General features: G+C 39.2%; 1 protein-coding gene across 2 annotated transcripts in view; it reads right to left on the reverse strand.

The window, feature by feature from the left end:
• STARD13 (StAR related lipid transfer domain containing 13) overlaps positions 1–19,097 on the reverse strand; it is a gene marked incomplete at its 5' end in the record, with an annotated part of 319,233 nt that overhangs the window by 8,633 nt on the left and 291,503 nt on the right. For both annotated transcript variants that reach the window (XM_080659927.1, XM_080659926.1), the window contains one exon: positions 16,973–17,171. In XM_080659927.1, the coding sequence (XP_080516053.1) occupies positions 16,973–17,171 (199 nt within the window). The remainder of the gene's footprint in view (positions 1–16,972; positions 17,172–19,097) is intronic.

Genomic DNA, 19,097 nt, shown 5'->3' on the forward strand with positions numbered 1-19,097 from the left:
GAAGAGAGACCTGGGTTTAGTAGAGAAGAGCCATTTTTTTTCTAATTAAGCAAAATCTTTTTCTTTTCTCTTGGTTGTGATGAAGCAGAAGCAGGTACTACTAATGACTACAAGCATGTCATTGACATGTTATAAATTCAGCTTGTGCCACTGAACTGCTCTTTTAAAATATATATTTTTTATTGTTGATAGCTTTACCTCCCTCCTCCCAGCCCCTCTCCACCCCCAGGTCTTCACTACCTTATTGCCCATGTCAACAGGCTGTGCATATACATAAGTATATACATTCTTTGATTTATCTCTTGTTCCCCCAACCCCACATTGAGGTATGCCAGGCTGTTCCATGCCTCCATGCTTCAGGTCTTATTTTGTTGGTCAATTCATTTTGTTCATTAGATTCCACAAATCAGTGAGATTATGTTGTATTTGTCTTATTTCACTTAGCATAATACTTTCCATGTCCATCCATGCTGTCTCAAAGGGTAAGTGATCCCTTTTTTTTACAGCTGCATAGTATTCCATAGTGTAAATGTCCCACAGCTTTTTTATCCATTCATCTACTGATGGGCACTTGTTTGTTTCCACACCTTAGCTATTGTAAATAATGCTGCTATGAACATAGGGGTGCATATATTCTTTCTTATTGGTGTTTTGGGGGTTTTAGGATATATTCCCAGAAGTGGGAATGCTGGGTCAAATGGAAGTTGTATTTTTAATTTTTTGAGGAAACTCCATACTATTTTCCATAGTGGCTGTACCAGTCTGCATTCCCACCAGCAGTGAATGAGTGTTTCCTTTTCCACATCCTCACCAGTACTTGATGTTTGTTGATTTTTGTATGATAGCCATCCTGACAGGTGTGAGGTGATATCTCATTGTGGTTTTAATTTGCATTTCTCTAATAGTTAGTGACTTTGAGCATTTTTTCATATATCTCTTTGCCATTTGTATGTCCTCTTTGGAGAAATGTTTGTTCAGGTCTTCTGCCCATTTTTTAATTGGATCATTAGTCTTTCTTTTGTTAAGTTGTATGAGTGCCTTATATATTTTGGAAATTAACTCCCTATCAGATGTATCATTGACAAATATGTTCTCTCAGGCAATGGGCTCCCTTTACATTTTGTGGATAGTTTTTTTGCTATGCAGAAGTTTTTTTTATTTTGATGTAATCCCAATTGTTTATTTTCTCCTTAGTTTTCCTTGCCTTAGAAGATGTATGATATTTTTCTGCCTATGGTTTTTTCTAGAATTTTTATGGTTTCACGACTTATATTTAAGTCTTTTTTTCCATTTTGAGTTCATTTTTGTGTCTGGTGTAAGTTGGTGGTCTAGTTTCATTTTTTTTGCATGTATCTGTCCAATTTTCCCAACACCATTTATTGAAGAGACTATCTTGACTCCATTGTATTCTCTTGCCTCCTTTGTCAAATATTAATTGAGCATAATGGTTTGGGTGGATTTCCTAGCTCTCTATTCTGTTCCATTGATCTATATGCTTGTTATTGGGCCAGTACCAGGCTTTTTGGAGTAGAGTGGCTTTGCAGTATAACTTGATATCTGGTATTGTGATCCCTCCAACTTTGTTTTTCTTTCTCAAGTTTGCAGTGGCTATTTGGGGTCTTTTTTGATTCCATATAAATTTTTGCAGTATTTCTTCTAGATCTCTGAAATGTGGCATTAATATTTTAATAGGGATTTCACTGAATCTGTAGATTGCTTTGGGTAGACTGGACATTTCTATGATGTTAATTCTACCAGTCCACGAACACGCTATATTCTTCCACTTGTTTATATCTTCCTCGGCCACTTTTTTTTTCAAAGTCCTTAGTTTTCCAAATACAAGTCTTTTACCTCCTTTGCTAAGTTTATTCCTTGGTAGCTTAAATTTCTGTCACGATGGTAAATGGAATTTTTTTTTAGTTTCTCCTTCTGAGAATTCATTATTGGTGTATAAAAATGCCCTTGATTTCTGGTTTTTAATTTTGTATTCTGCTACATTGCCAAATTCATTTATTAAATCTAAAAGATTTTTGGTGGTGTCTTTAGTGTTGTTTTTTTATGTACAATATCATGCCATTTGCAAATAATGACAGTTTTATTTCCTACTTGCCAATTTGGATGCCTTTTTACCTCTTCTTATCTGATTGACATGGCTAGGACTTCCAATACTATGGTTGAATAAGAGTGGTGAAAGTGGACATCCCTGTCTTGTCTTGTTCTTAGGGAAAATGTTTTTAGTTTTTCCCATTGACTTTGATGTTGGCTGTAGGTTTTTCATATATGGCCTTTATTATGTTAAGGTATGATCCCTCTATTCCCACTTAGCTAAGAGTTTTTATCAAAACAGGGTGTTGGATTGTATGGAATGCTTTTTCTCCCTCAATTGATATGTTTATGTGATGTATCACATTTATTGATTTGCAAATATTATACCAGCCTTGCATTCCTGAAATAAATCCCACCTAGTCATGGTGTATGGTAATTTTAATGTATTGCTGGATCTGATTTGTTAATATTTTGTTGAGGATTTTAGCATCTACGTTCATCAGGGATATTGGCCTGTAATTTTCTTTCTTTCTTGTGTCTTTATTATGGTTTTGGAATTAGGGTAATGCTAGCCTCATAAAAAGAGCTTGGAAGTATTCCTTCCTCTTGGATTTTTTGGAATGATTTGAGGAGGATAGGTATTAGTTTTTTGAATGTTTGGTAAAATTCTCCTGTGAAGTCATCTGGAGCAGGATCTTTGTTTGCTAGGTGTTTTTTGATTACTGCTTCAATTTCATCACTAGTTATATTCAGATTTTCTAATTCTTTTTAAATGAGTTTTGAAAGATTGTATTTTCTAAGGAATATGTCCATTTTGTTCAGGATATTCAACTTGTTGGACATAGTTGTTTACAGCATTTTTAAATTATCTTTTGTATTTTTGTGGGGTCAATTGTTACTTCACCACTTTCATTTCTGGTTTTGTTTATTTGGGTCCTCTCTCTTTGATTCTTTATTAGTCTGGCTAAAGGTTCATCAAACTTGTTTATCTTTTTTAAAAAATATATTTTTTTATTGATTTCAGAAAGGAAGGCAGGGAGAGAGAGAGAGAGCGAGAGAGAGAGAAACATCAATGATGAGAGAGAATCATTGATTGGCTACCTCTTGCATGCCCCCTACTGGGGATTGAGCCCGCAACCCGGGCATGTGCCCTTGACCGGAATCAAACACAGGACTTTTTTTTTCATTTTTAATAAATCTTTATTGTTCAGATAATTACAATTGTTCCTCTTTTTTCCTCCCATAGCTCCCCTCCACCTGGTTCCCACCCCACCCTCTGCCCTTACCCCTACCCCCACTGTCCTCATCCATAGGTGTAGGATTTTTGTCCAGTCTCTTCCTGCACCCCACACACCCCTTTCCCCCCGGATAATTGTCAGTCCACTCCCTTTTTATGCCCCTGATTCTATTATATTCACCAGTTTATTCTGTTCATCAGGTTTTTTATTCACTTGATTTTTAGATTCACTTGTTGATAGATATGTATTTATTGTTCATAATTTTTATCTTTACCTTTTTCTTCTTCTTCCTCTTCTTACAGAATACCTTTCAGCATTTCTTATAATACTGGTTTGGCGGTGATGAACTCCTTTAGCTCTTTATCTGACCTTCAATTCTGAATGATAGCTTTGCTGGGTAGAGTAATCTTGGTTGTAGGTTCTTGCTACTCATCACTTGGAATATTTCTTGCCACTCCCTTCTGGCCTGCATAGTTTATGTTGAGAAATCAGCTGACAGTCGTATGGGTGCTCCCTTGTAGGTAACTAACTGTTTTTCTCTTGCTGCTTTTAATATTCTCTCTTTGTCTTTTGCTCTTGGCATTTTAATTATTATGTGTCTGGGTGTGGTCCTCTTTGGATTCCTTTTGTTTGGGGTTCTGTGCGCTTCCTGGACTTGTAAGTCTATTTCTTTCACCAGGTGGGGGCAGTTTTCTGTCATTATTTCTTCAAATAGGTTTTCAGTGTCTTGTTCTCACTCTTCTTCTGGCACCCCCATAATTCAGATGTTGGTATGCTTGAAGTTGTCCCAGAGGCTCCTTACACTATCTTCATATTTTTGGATTCCTTTTTCTTTTTGCTTTTCCGGTTGGGTGTTTTTTGCTTCTTTGTATTTCAAATCTTTGACTTGATTCTTGCGATCCTCTAGTCTGCTGTTGGATCTTTGTATATTATTTTTTATTTCAGTCAGTGTATGCTTAATTTCTAGTTGGTCCTTTTTCATATCCTCGAGGGTCTCATTAAATTTATCAGCCTTTTCTAGAAAATTCTTGAAAAACCTTATAACCGTGGTTTTGAACTCTATATCCAGTCATTTGCTTTCCTCCATTTCTTTCATTTGTGTCCTGTTTCTTTGTCTCTGCATTTTGGCTGCTTCCCTGAGTTGACAGAGTGGCTTTGTGTGTGAGGTGTCCTATAGGGCCCAGTGGCTCAGCCTCCCCAGTTACCTGAGGTGCACCCCTTTGTGGGCTGTGTGCACAGGTGTGTACTTGAGGTGCACCCCTTTGTGTGCAAGGTGTCCTATAGGGCCCAGTGGCTCAGCCTCCCCAGTTACTTTGGTGCATCCCTTTGTAGGCTATGTGCACAGTCTTGTAGTTAAGTCTTGATTGTTGTTGGTATCACTGGGAGGAATTGGCCTCCAGGCCAATTGGCTGTGAGCATCAGTTGTGTCTATGCTGGTAGAACTTCTGTGCTGGAGACACCCTTATAAGACAAGACTTGCTTCAGTGGGGCTTTGGTGCTCACTGAGTCTGCCCCCTGAGTGTGTCCCTTATGGATCTGAGGAGTTGTAATCTGGATGGTCCCACTCTGACCCCTGGGTACACTGGCTCTTGGATCTCCAAGGAGGTGCAAATTTAGCCTCTGCCTGAGGCCACCCAGTAGGAGCTATGGAGAGATCTGCAGATTTCTTTTCTGTGTTTGGGTTTTGGAGGTGCCCAGATGAGGCCCAGCTGTGAAGCTATGCAAGCTGCTGTGGGGCCTTGGGTCTTCTTTTGGATGTTCTGTGTCTCACTGACTCAGCTGCAGTTTGTTAGGTAAGTTTAAAATTCAAAGGACCAGGTCATTCATATGCAAAAGCCTCTGCGCTCAGCTTGGATGGGGCAGAATCTCAGGGTGGAGCAAACAGCTATGGCTTCATGGGGTGGGATCTCAGGGCAGAGCATACAGCAATGGCTTCCTGTCAGCTCTGCCCTAAGGGGCCCCTGGGTCTCAGTGTCCTGCGGTAATCGCTACAAGCACCTCTGAGAGAAAGCTGCCCTCAAGTTACACCCACTGCCAGACAGTCCAGTTTCTTCCCATATGAGTCTGGGTCCCCCGAGTCTCGCCCGGAACTGGAGTTCAGAGCAGTCGGGAGCTTTTGTCTCCCTCCCGATTGAGAAAGCCAGCCACGTACTCAGTTGCCAGCCCTCTCTGCGCGAGCGCGCGTCTCAGTACCTCTGCCTTCCGCAGCTCCTGAGAGTCTTAGTGTGCTTTTCTCTTTCCTTCTAGTTGTAGAATTTCCACTCAGCCAGCCTTCCTGTGGTTCTGGATGATGTCCGTTTTGTCCTTTAGTTGTAGTTTTGAAATTGTTGTGCCAGGCAGCAGTTTAGGTGTTTACCTATGCCACCATCTTGGTTTCTCCTCTGAACCCAGGACTTTCCAGTCCACAAGCCAACACTCTATCCACTGAGCCAAACCAGCTAGGGCTTGTTTATCTTCTCAAAGGATCCTCTTGTTTTATTGATCTTTTGTGTTGTTTTTTAGTCTCTAAATTATTTATTTCTGCTCTGCTCTTTATTATTTCATTCCTTTTACTTACTCTGGCTTTTCTTGTTGTTCTTTTTCTAATTCTTTACATTGTATGGTTATAGAATTTATTAGAAGTTTTTCTTGTTAGTTTTTGAGGTAGACCTCTAGTGTTATGAACTCCCCTCACAGGACTGCTTTCACTGTTTCCAATAGATTTGGGGTTGTTGTGTGTTCATTTTTATTTGTTTTCAGGAAGTTCTTATTTCTTCCTTGATCTCTTTAGTAAGCCATTCATTGTTTAATTCTATGCTATTTAGCTTCCATGTTTTTGAGTGTTTTTATTGTAGCTGATTTCTAAATTCATGCTGCTGGGATCTGAGAAGATGCCTAGTATTATATCAGACTTGAATTTGTATACTAGTAGACTTGTTTTGTGCCCTAACAGGTGGTCTATCTTTGAAAATGTTCCATGTGCACTTGAGAAGAATGTATATTCTGTTGCTTTGGGTTGAAATGTTCAGTAAATATCAGTTAGACCCATGTGATCTAGGGTGTAATTTAAAGCTTGTTTATTTGTTAATTTTTTGTGTGGAAGATCTACCTGGTGACATCTGTGAGATATTAAAGTCCACTACTATGACTACATTACTATCAATCTCTCCCTTAAAGTCCATCAGGAGTTTTTTTATGAACTTGTGTGCTCCTATATTGGGTGCATATATGCTTATAATGGTTATATTTTCTTGTTGAACAATTCTCTTTAGTATTAATAAGTGCCCTTGTCTCTTGTTATGGCCTTTGTTTTGAAGTCTATTTTGTCTGATATGAGTATTGCTACTACAGCTTTTTTTCTTTCCATTTTCATGGAATATAATTTTCCATTCCTTTACTCTGTCTGTGTTTATCTTTTGTTCTAAGGAGGGTCTCTTGTAGACAGCATATATGTGAGACTTGTTTTCTTATCCAGTTAGTCAACCTATGTCTTTTGACTAGAGCATTTATACTGGAGGCTAAGTCCAGCAGGTCATAATAAATACAAGAAGTTCATCAGAAGGCTGATGGGACTTTTGATATTCAGCAGGGCTGAAAATCTGCATATTATTACCTGCTGCTGGTTGAATGGCCAAAGACAGTTCCCCTAACCTGATAATCCTTTATTGTTTATCAAATCTTACCTTTTAATCCATTTACATTTAAATTTATTACTGATAGGTATTTATTTATTACCATTTTTATTTTCTTTATGCCTATCACCCTTTCTCTCTATCCTTTTCTTCTTCTTAAAGCAGTCCTTTTAACATCTATTGTATTGCTGGTTTCATTGTAGAGTACTCCTTTAACCTTTTTATTGCCTGGAAAGCTTTTTATTTTACTTTCATTTTAAATGATAGCCTTGTTGGATAAAGTAGTCTTGGATTTAGGACCTTGTTTTTCATTACTTTAAGTACTTCATTTCACTTCATTCTGGCCTGAAGTGTTTCTATTGAGAAGTCAGCTGACATTCTAATGGGAACTCCTTTGTAGGTAATTTTCTGTCTCTTGTTGCCTTTAAGATTCTTTTTTTTTTTTTTTGGTTTGTTTTTCCTTTCTTTTTTTATTTATTGTTTAAAGTTTTACATATGTCACCTTTTTCCCCAATTGAACCCCTCCCAACCCCCCCGCCCAGCCATTCCCACCCTGGGCAAGCCACCACTGCCCCAGTGTCTGTGTCCACTGGTTATGTTAATATGCATGCATACAAGTCCTTTGGTTGCTCTCTAACCCCCCTCTCCTCCCCTATCATTTGTCTCTGGATCTATTTTTGTTCATCAAATTATGTTGGTCATTATAGCCCACATATGAGTGAGATCATATGATATTTATCTTTCTCCGACTGGCTTATTTCACTTAGCATAATGATCTCCAGTTCCATCCATGCTGTTGTAAATGGTAAAAGTTCCTTCTTTTTTATAGCAGTGTAGTATTCCACTGGGTAGATGTACCACTGTTTTTTTTTTAATCCACTCATCTGCTGATGGGCACTTAGGCTGTTTCCAAATCTTAGCTATTGTAAATTGTGCTGCTATGAACATAGGGGTGCATATATCCTTTAGATTGATGTTTCTGGTTTCTTGGGATATAGTCCTAGAAGTGGGATTACTGGGTCAAATGGGAGTTCCATTTTTAACTTTTTGAGGAAATTCCATACTGTCTTCCACAATGGCTGCACCAGTCTGCATTCCCATCAGCAGTGAACGAGGGTTCCTTTTTTCCCATATCCTTGCCAGCACTTGTCGTTTGTTGATTTGTGGATGATAGCCATTCTGACAGGTGTGAGATGGTATCTCATTGTTGTTTTGCTTTGCATTACTGGGATGATTAGTGACTTAGAACATGTTTTCATATGTCTCCAGGCCTTCTGTATGTCCTCTTTTGAAAAGTGTTTATTTAGGTCCTTTGCCCATTTTTTGATTGGATGGTTTATCTTCCTTTTGTTAAGTTGTATGAGTTCCCTGTAAATTTTGGAGATTAAACCCTTATCTGAAATAGCATTGACAAATAATGTTCTCCCATGCAGTGGGCTTTCTTGTTGTTTTGTTGATGGTTTCTTTTGCTGTGCAGAAGCTTTTCATTTTAATGTAGTCTCATTTATTTTCTCCTTAGTCTCCATTGTCCTAGGAGCTGTGTGGTAAAGATATTGCTACGACACATGTCTGCTATTTTGCTGCCTATGGAGTCTTGTAGAGTTTTTATGGTTTCCTTTCTTAGATTTAAGTCATTTTGAGTTTGTTTTTTGTATGGTGTAAGTTGGTGATCTAGTTTCATTTTTTTGCATGTATCTAACCAAATTTCCCAGCACCATTTATTGAAGAGACTATCTTGATGCCATTGTATGCTCTTGACTCCTTTGTCAAATATTAATTGAGCATAATGGTTTGGGTCGATTTCTGGGTTCTCTGTTCTGTTCCATTGGTCTATATGTCTGTTCTTGTGCCAGTACCAGGAAGTTTTGAGAACTGTGACTTTCCTTCACCAGGTTGGGGAAGTTTTCTGTCATTATTTCTTTAAACATGTTCTCTATTCCTTGCTCACCCTCTTCCTCTTCTTGTATATCTATAATGTGTATGCTGATACATTTCATGTTATTCTAGCGATCTCTTAAGCTATCTTCCTACTTTTATTTTTATTTATTTATTTATTTTTTTAAGTATATTTTACTGATATTTTACAGAGAGGAAAGGAGAGGGATAGAGAGTTAGAAACATCAATTAGAGAAACATCGATTCAGCTGCCTCTTGCACACTCCCTGCTGGCATGTGCCCACAACCAAGGTATGTGCCCTTGACTGGAATCAAACCTGGGACCCTTCAGTCCACAGGCCGACGCTCTATCTACTGAGCCAAACCAGTTACGGTTATCTTCCTACTTTTAAATTATTTTTTCTATTTGCGTCTATAACTGGGTGTTTATTTGTACCTTGTCTTCCAAATCGCTGATTTGGTCATCTGCTTCATCCTATCTACTTTTAATACCTTCTAGTGTCTTCTTGATGTCAGATGTATCATTCTACATTTCTGTCTGGTTCTTGTTCATGGCCTCTATTTCCCTTTTTTTGCTGTTGTAATTTGCACTAAGTTCCTTAAGCATCTTTATAGCCAATTGCTTTGAACTCTATGTCTGATAGGTTGCTTGCCTCCATTTCATTTAGTTCTTTTTCTAGATAGTCCTTTTCTCTTATTTGGAGGTTGCTTCTTTGTCTTCTCATTTTAGCTGTCTCTTTGTATTTGATTCTATGTATTAGATAGAACTGTTAGGACTTCCAGTCTTTGTGGGATGGCCTTATGTATAAAGTGTTGAGGTGTACAGTGGTGCAGTCACTTTGTTCACCTGAGCTGGATGCTCTAAAATGCCCCTGGTGTGTGTTATTTGGGCTCTCCTGTTGTAATCGGGACTTGATTGTTGATGTCCCATTCATGGGAGGGATCTCTTCTCCAACTTGCTGCCAGTGAAGTTCAACCCCAATGTTTTCATGCCAACTGTTATACAGGTGCTTTTGGCCCTATATTTGGGGGGTTCATTGCATTTTGCTCTGATGTTGTTGAATCTGGTCCCTTGGTGTGTCTATCCTGGGCCTTCTAGGAACTTCTCTAGTGCAGGTGAATGTGAGTCACTCTCCCTTTCTGACCCTGGGTATCCTGATTGAGGTCTGAGAGGATGAAGCCCCTAGTAGTCCAGTGGTCAGGGACTCCTTAGCACAGAGGCTGGGTCTACCTTGAGTCTCATGCCTTGATTGTTCCTGTTCTGAGCTGTGTTCCCTTCCCTACGGAGCTGGTCCTGCATGTGCCAATTGCAGGCACTTGGGGTCCTGCTGGCTTTTGCCTTGCTGTGTCTTCCAGTGTGGTGTCTGCAGCAGGGACCCAAATTCTGTTTCTCTACACTATGTCTTTTGATTGGAGCATTTAAGCCATTTACATTTAGGGTTATTATTGATAGGTGCTAATTTGTTGCAGGTCTTCTTCTTTATGCCTGTATTCTTCTTTTGAAGGATAGTCTTGCTGGATATAGTAGTCTAGGGTTCTAGGGTTCAGTCTCTTGGTTTTCATTACTTTTTATACTTCATGCCACTCCCTTCTGGCCTTAAGTATTTATATTGAAAAATCAGCTGACAGTCTAATGGGAGCTCCCTTGTAGGAAACTTTCTCTCTCTTGCATCCTTTAAAATTCTTTCTTTGTCTTTAATGTTTGCTATTTTACTTGTAATGTGCCAAGGTGTGGGTCTTTTGAGGTTCATCTTGATTGGGACTCTCTGTGCTTCCTGAACTTGAGTTACTTTTTCCTTCAGCAGGTTAGGTTAATTTACTGCCATTGTTTATTCAAACAGGTACTCCATTCCTGGCTTGGACTCATCTCCTTCTAACACCTGTATGATATGAAGGTTGTGAAGTTTTGTGTTGTTCCAAAGCTCCCTTAGACTCTCCTCCTACTTTTAAATATTTTTCCATTTGCTGCTCTGAATGGGTGTGTTTTTATACCTTGTTTTCTGATTCAGTCCTCAGCTTCTTCTAGCCTATTGTCGAATGCTTCCAGGGTGTTTTTTATTTCAGCTATGTCATTCTTCATTTCCTCTTGATTCTTATTCATATTGATGTTCCCATTCAGCTCCTTATAAATCTCATTAAGTTGCTTGTAGTTCTCACCAAGTTATTTGAACATCCTTAAAACCATTACTGTGAATTCTTTTAAGAAATTGCTTGTCTTCATTTCATTTAGTTCCTTTTCTGAAGATTCTTCCTTTTCTTTCATTTGGGTTTCTTTGTCTCTCTATTTTTGCTCTCCCTTTGTATTTGTTTATATGTGTTAGATAAAACTACTATGCAGCCCAGACTTTGTGGTGTGGTCTTATGTAGTAGGTCTTTTGTGGGACTCAGTGGTGCAGTTTCTTTGATCTCTTAGACTGGGTGGGCTAGGAAAGCCCCTTATTGAGTTATTTGGGTTCTGTTATAATTGTATCTTTAATGTTGTTGTCCTGTTCATGAATGGGATGTCATTTCAGGCTGGCTGACTATAAGGCTCACCCCTGACCACATGGTGTGAGCTGTTGTAGAGGTGCTGACCACAAAAAAATACAACACAACAAAACATGAAAGAAAATAAATGGAACATACCTAAGACCCCCACAGCAACAATAAAAGCAACCATCAGATAATTAGGAAAAAGAAAAGAGAGCAAGAATGATGGAGGAAAAGAAAGAAAAAGTATGAGGAGAAAACAAAACAAAAGGAAAAAGGGGGTGAAGGAATATCAAGGTGAAGAGATGAAATAAAGGCAATAAGAACAAATGATAGAGGAATAGGGGAAGGAAAATGTTTTAGAATAAAAGAGGAAGAAAAATTGAGAGGAAAAATAGAGGAGAAAGTAGATAGACCCAAAATAAGAAGAGGAAAAAAATGATGAGAAAGCAGGAGAAAAAGAAGAAGTAAATATTGAGTAGCATTGGGGAAGAGAAAAATTGGATACATGATCGAAAAAATAGAGACTAACAAAATAACAAATTAGTAAATCAGATAGATGAAGAAAATAAAGAAAAAAGAACAGGAAGAGAAAAATAGAAAAAGAAAAGATGACAAAAAAAGTGAAGTGGTGTTTCTCTTACTGAGTTTAGTGCCTCCTAGAAACTCCTTTTGGGTCCTGCTCTTCTTATGACTGTGGCTGACTGTTCTATCTGCCAATTCTGGGCTTCCCAAGAGGTACTTAAGTACTAGCCACTGTCAGAAACTGTCCTCCTTTGGCTTTCAGCAACCTGCTGGAAGCTCCAAGTGATCCACAGTTTGTGTCTGTCTCTATGAGACTTGGCTGCACACTGGAGGGACCAATCTGCCCTCTAAAGTAGGTTTTTTTGCAGCATGGGGCCCAGGGATGGGTCAGTAAACTTCCCCATGTCCCAGGCTCTGTTTCTGCCTGCCTTTGCTTGCCAGCCAGCTGTCAATCTTAATCACTCAAAAAACTATTTCTGAAAGGGCTTTAGGCAGAATCATGAGTCTAGACCAGCCGTGGGCAAACTATGGCCCACGGGCCGGATCCAGCCCGTTCGGCTGTTCTATCCGGCCTGCGGAGCCGAAAGAGCGGAGGGTTCTCTTGCTCTCCCCTCCACTCCTTACCTTTGAATTTATATTAGTTCACACAAACACTCCATCCATGCTTTTGTTCCGGCCCTCCGGTCCAGTTTAAGAACCCATTGTGGCCCTCGAGTTAAAAAGTTTGCCCACCCCTGTTCTAGACTTCTGGGTCTCCCGTGAGATGGAGGTGCTGTTCAGAATTCAGGGAAAGTGATGGGTGTGTTTCCTCTCCCAGAGCTGTTAGAGTGGCCCAGAATGTTACTCTGCCCTCAGCTGGACAGAGATCCTTGTATGTAGTCCAGTGAGATCAGCTGGAAACCTGGAATTCCTATCAGTTCTTCCATGCAGGGAAAGCACCAGTCAGTTTCCTGGGATAATGGGGCAGATGACCCCGCCCCCAGTCCAGTTACTGAGGGCTCCTGAAACTGTTCAAACACATAGGCTTGGCCTCTGCTTTTGTTTCCTCTGAAAAGGTTAAAATGTAGGGTGTAGCAGGCAGGGATCCTTGGGGTGGGGCGGGCTGTATCTCCTAGTATGAATTTCTTTTCTTTTTTTTCTTTTCCTGTGCTATGGCTACTGGGAGTGGCTAGCTCCTCTCAGGAAAAATGGCCCTTTCTGTTTGGAGGTGTATGACCAAATACAGGACTCCTGACAGCTGCTTTTCCATGTCTCCATGCAATGCTTCCCACCCCAGTCTTTCCTTAGGCACCTCAAGTCTGCATCTCCCACCCTTCACTAAAGCCTTGGGTGAGTAGCTGCAAATGAAACTCCTGTGCTGTGTGTTTAAAAAATAAAACAAACAAAATAACTGAAACTGAGGCTTTCTCTCCAGCATGCTCTGGTCTATCAGCTCCAGAATCCGAGGCAGCCAGCAGTCCTGCCACCTTTCATGGCTGGATGTTATGTGGGCCACTGATCTCAGCTCTGGTGCTCCGGGTTGTGGAGCCCAGCCTAGGTTCCAGGCCTCTGTCTTCTGAGTGAACAGACCTTCCTGTAGCCAAGAGATCTCTCCTCCCTCTCATCCTGCCACCCCTGGAAGCTGGGTCAGCTCCTCTCTTGACCTCTCCTTTCCTACTGGTCTCTAGGTGTTTTCTGTCCTTCCTTGATATGTCTCCTCCTCAGCTAGACCTCAGTTTGTAATTCTAAGTCTATGTTCCCCACTTTAGTTTTATTTCCAGTCTAGTCCTGGGAAGAGGTACAAGAAAGGTCTGCCTATTCAGCCACCAATGTCTCCCCCTCAATCTGAACTGCTTTTAAGTATGCTGCTTCAGAAGTAAGATGCTTTGTATAGACATTGTTTAACTTTAGATTGCTAACCTTCTCTTTCATGCCAGCATCTGTCATGGCTACATGTTGTTTCAACATCTTTTCTACTCACTTGCTCCTTTATATCTCAGAAAACATCTTCTATCTATTATTTTCTACTAAAAATACTTGCGAAGGTCAACTATTAATCCCTAAATCCCACATTTGTTTTGGATCGAATCCTTTTTTACCTTATTGTTACACATGACGCTCTGGAAGTTCCTGCATCTTTTTTGACTCTCATGAGAACATTTTAGATATTTATTCCCAAATGCTGATAACTTGTGACCATGTGGATGGCTAGCAGCACCTTAAAATCAACATCCAGTCAATTCTAAACACTTCTGTCCTTATCCTCCAGTCAGCAGCTCTGCCCTCTTCCTTTCTCTGTTCTTCCAGTCATCAAGCTTAAGGGCTGTCTTTGACCCTCTATTCTCCTCTCTCCTGTAGACAAGTGGGTTTCAAATATTTTCACTAATCATCCAATCTCTAATTAATCATTTGGTGAAAATCTGAAAAGTAACACAGCTAAAACGGGAACTGCTCTAGAGAATGGGAGAATTGTTCCTCCTTACCTCAACAATAGTTAGCAAACTTGGTCTCCTCCATGAAGGTCATTTCCAGTCTCACTCCTGGAAATCACTACAGGTAATTCAGAGCCTCAATTAAGGCTCCCTAACCTTCTATTCTCATCTAGTCCAATATCAATTGTTTACCACATCCAGATTCATGGGTCCAAACACAGTTCTGATGGACATGGGCCCTTATGACAGGCACAAGGTGGTGGCCTACTCAATATCTACTCTCTCCTTTTTCTATAAGAAAATAATAAGTTCTGTGCAGGTGTGGGCTGTAAAGTGCTCTGAGAAGCTGGACCCTTCCCTCATATCTAAGGAATAACCATCTCTTCCCAGTGGTGGATTTAGGGGAGAATGTATAAACCATTTCTGGCCTATGGGACCAAGATAAATGATGGGAGCTTCTGTAAATTTATCACTCTGATAAAAAGAGACATGTGCCAAAGGAGAGGCCCTCTGTCCTCTTCTTACCTTTGAATGTGATTTTGGGAAGATATGATAATTCTAAGTTGTGGCAATCATACTGGGACCTTAAGGAGATCATCAAGAGAGGCTGACTTTCAGCCCTGGCACCACTGATCGTGAAATTATTTAATTCCAGATTTTTTGTTATGTGCATTACATAATGTCCTCATTGTTTTTTAAGAAATATTTTTATTGGTTTTTTTAGAGAGAGAGGAGAGAGTGGGAGAGAGAGAGACACATTGACATGAGAGCGAAACTTCAATCTGCTGTATCCTGCCCACCCCCTCACTGGGAATCAAGGCTGCAATCCAGGCATGTTTGCTCACCCAGAATTGAACCAGCAACCCTTCAGTGCATGAGATGATGCCCAATCAACTCAGTCACACCAGTTGGGGCATATAATGTTCTTATTGTTTAAACAACTTTTGGAATTTTGGTTATGACTTTACAACTGAGAGCCTACTATCAACACCCCAGGCTTTCCCAATGCTTAATGGATCAAGTATAATTCTTTGCCCTAATATTCAACGCCCATCCTCAGTCTAATTTTTAAGTGTAATTTGATACAGCATTGTACATTTACCATTGATGCCAGCCAGACAAATATTCTGTCATCTCCGGCCACATGCTCATTATTTGCTTCACTCAGTATGTGTTCCTTACATATCTCAATTTCCAGTTGTCAGCTCCCCAGCAATTCCTTATTCCTCATCCTTGGGTTTTCTCTGTAAACTTAAATAGAATTTCTCTAATATTGCTGTACTGCAATTATTTATGTGTGTCTTATTCCCCTCTGTTGCAAGATCCTTAGGAGCTGAGATTAAGTCTTCCCCAACTGTATGCTCTGCAGTGCTCAGCATGGTGCCCTGTATATAAGCAACCCTCTGTAAATGTTTTTCCATCTAAGATAAACCTTGCTTTGATCTGGTTTCTTGCTGGTGAATCTCAAAAAGGGCCAAAGACATTGCTCTCTTGGAAATAATCTGGTGTTAACCTTAATCTGAAAACTGATTAAATGGAAATATTCATATATCATATTTCCAAGCCATAAGGGAGACTTAATTGAAAAATACAGTTCAACCTCCTATGGCAACAACATCATGAACTCCCTATGTTTGGGTTCTAACAGTATGTATCATTAATTTAACCTATTCACTTGGACAAAGTAATATTTATTTAGTGGGTCACCACTCTATCCTGTTATTACAAATGGTACCTCTTATAAACCTTTTTGAGTTTCAAATATTGTATACTCCTTAAACACATTTAGTACTTATTTCTCTATAGTAGGGATCATCTTCAAATGGGATCAATTCCATGTTGAGTTCTATTTCAGGCATATTTTTCTGAAAAACTCAAAGTCCATGGGCCAAATATTTTTTTTTCTAAGGAATTGAGAATGAGCCATCAAAATAATTATAATGATAACATTATCATATCTAGAAAGAATACATGTTCATTACTAATATCCTCTTTTACAATTAGTTTTAGCAGGATATGTCTTTTAATAAAAACAATTATTTTTATGATTATTTTCGAGGCTTGGTTGAGAATTATTAATTTAACATCACTTAAAAAATTCCAGCCTGGCCAGAGTGGCTCAGTGGTTGAACATCAGTCTATCAGGAGGTTATGGTTCAATTCCTGGTCAGGGCACATGCTAGGGTTGTGGGCTCAATCCCGGTAGGGGGCATGCAGGAGGCAGCTGATTGATTCTCTCTCATCATTGATGTTTCTATCTTTCTTTCCCTTTCCCTTCCTCTCTGAAATTAGTAAAAATATATTTTAAAAAATTCCAAATGAAAACATAAATTAGTTGAATTAAGCATACAGCTTGATTTGCTTACTTTTCACCACTTAAAATACACTGTATTACCATGTATTTGCCTTTATTTCCAGTCATTTTAACGCTTTTGGCCTTAACTTTCATATATTCCAAGGAAATGCTAAATTTTAGAAAATTAAATGGGTTTTTAAAAACACCTATATACACAATAAATTCTATTGTGTTTCCTTTTCATTTTAAATTTGTTGAAAATACATTGAAAGTTAGTTTCAGATCTTTGGCCAAACTACACTGAAAAGGAAAATTTTGATGCAAAAAAAATATGGCCTAGAGATTTATATATCAAACTGTGAACAAAGTTACTTCTGGAGAGGAGTGTAGAATGATAACTTTTATATACTTTTTTATGAGTTCATGTATTCCAGTGGATAGGTACACATGAGAACACCAATCTACATTATTTATACTTACACTGATAGATGTGGAGAAAGGTCTCACTGAGCTTGTTGGTGAAAAGAGGCTCAGGAAGGTCCCGGAAGAACTGTTTCACCATATCTGCCACGTCATAAGCAGACTGGTCCTCATAGCTGACGTTCTCAGGGAAGTTCTCGTTCATTTGACGTAAGGCCTGGATTCTAGATTTCACACCAGATTTTCGAAAAAGGCCCACCTGAAACAAGTCAGAGGGACATGTTAGTGAGGCCATGTTTACCCCAGACATTCTCTTCCTAAAACAACACCTTGGTAGAGATGAGAAGGTGTGGAATCAAGCCTGGATAAGCAGCAATTGCATCCAAATAAGTAAACTGTAAATGACTCGTTTAGCTACTTTGGGTAGTAGTTGAACACTGATTCCTCTTCTAAAAAATGAAGATAAGAATAATAATACCCCACCTCACAGGGCTATTGAGGAGACTAAATGAAAATATATGTGACTGTGCTTAGTAACTTCTTAAAACACAGTAGATGTTATTATTTTATTCATTTATTCAACAGGTAGTGGTTAAATACCCACTATTATATCAGGCATATTTAAAGCTCATTAGTGAGCAGACCAGACAAAATTTCCCGCCCTCCAGTGTTGACTTAAGTGCGGGTTTGAGAAAAGTTTGGTCAATGGAAGGTTTGGTGGATCCCAGATAAACAGCCATATCCAGTGCTACTTTTGGGGGTGAGGTTTATAGTAACGATAAGCATGTATTTTTATTTAAGAGTCTTATAATGTTTTTCCTTTTTAGGAATTTTTGTAACACTGGCTATGCATGTTTTTTAGGTGATGACTGGCACTTACCACTCTGCCTGGTTAGTTATTATGTGCATAAGCTCTGGATCTAGTGAGAATGATTCCTGGGTGGTTCTTCTTCAGACTTCAAGACATTGTCTTATGCCTCTTTCATCCCTAAGCTTTAGACTCTTACACCGTTTGACAAATAAATGCAGCAATAAGGCATGAAAGAAATGAAGGTCTGATAGGGATGAGGGAGGTAGAGCAGAGACCTATGAGAGGGGAGGTTCTATTTTTTTTTAATTTAATAAATCTTTATTGTTCAGATTATAACAATTGTTCCTCTTTTTTCCCCCCCATAGCTCCCCTCCACCCGGTTCCCACCCCTCCCTCTGCCCTTCCTCCCCCTTACTGTCCTCATCCACAGGTGTACGCTTTTTGTCCAGTCTCTTCCCGCACCCCATACACCACTTTCCCCCCCGAGAATTGTCAGTCCACTCCCTTTCTATGCCCCTGATTCTATTATATTCACCAGTTTATTCTGTTCACCAGATTTTTTATTCACTTGATTTTTAGATTCACTTGTTGATAGACATGTATTTGTTGTTCATAATTTTTATCTTTATTTTTTTCTTCTTCTTCCTCTTCTTAAAGAATACCTTTTAGCATTTCACATAATACTGGTTTGGTGGTGCTGAACTCCTTTAGCTTTTTCTTATCTGTGAAGCTGTTTATCTGACCTTCAATTCTGAATGATAGCTTTGCTGGGTAGAGTAATCTTGGTTGTAGGTTCTTGCTACTCATCACTTGGAATATTTCTTGCCACTCCCGTCTGGCCTGCATAGTTTCTGTTGAGAAATCAGCTGATAGTTGTATGGGTGCTCCCTTGTAGGTAATTAACTGTTTTTCTCTTGCTGCTTTTAATATTCTCTCTTTGTCTTTTGCTCTTGGCATTTTAATTATGATGTGTCTTGGTGTGGTCCTCTTTGGATTCCTTTTGTTTGGGGTTCTCTGCGCTTCCTGCACTTGTAAGTCTATTTCTTTTACCAGGTGGGGGAAGTTTTAAGTCATTATTTCTTCAAATAGGTTTTTAATATCTTGCTCTCTCTCTTCTTCTGGCACCCCCATAATTTGGATGTTGGTATGCTTGAAGTTGTCCCAGAGGCTTCTTACACTATCTTCAAATTTTTGGATTATTTTTTCTTTTTGCTTTTCTGGTTGAATGTTTTTTGTTTCTTTGTATTTCAAATCTTTGACTTGCTTCTTGTGGTCCTCTAGTCTGCTGTTAGGTCTCTGTATATTATTTTTTATTTCAGTCAGTATATGTTTAATTTCTAGTTGGTCCTCTTTCATATCCTCGAGGGTCTTGCT

This window comes from Plecotus auritus (assembly GCF_963455305.1).
Source record: "Plecotus auritus genome assembly, chromosome: 3".
Classification (NCBI taxonomy): Eukaryota; Metazoa; Chordata; class Mammalia; order Chiroptera; family Vespertilionidae; genus Plecotus; species Plecotus auritus.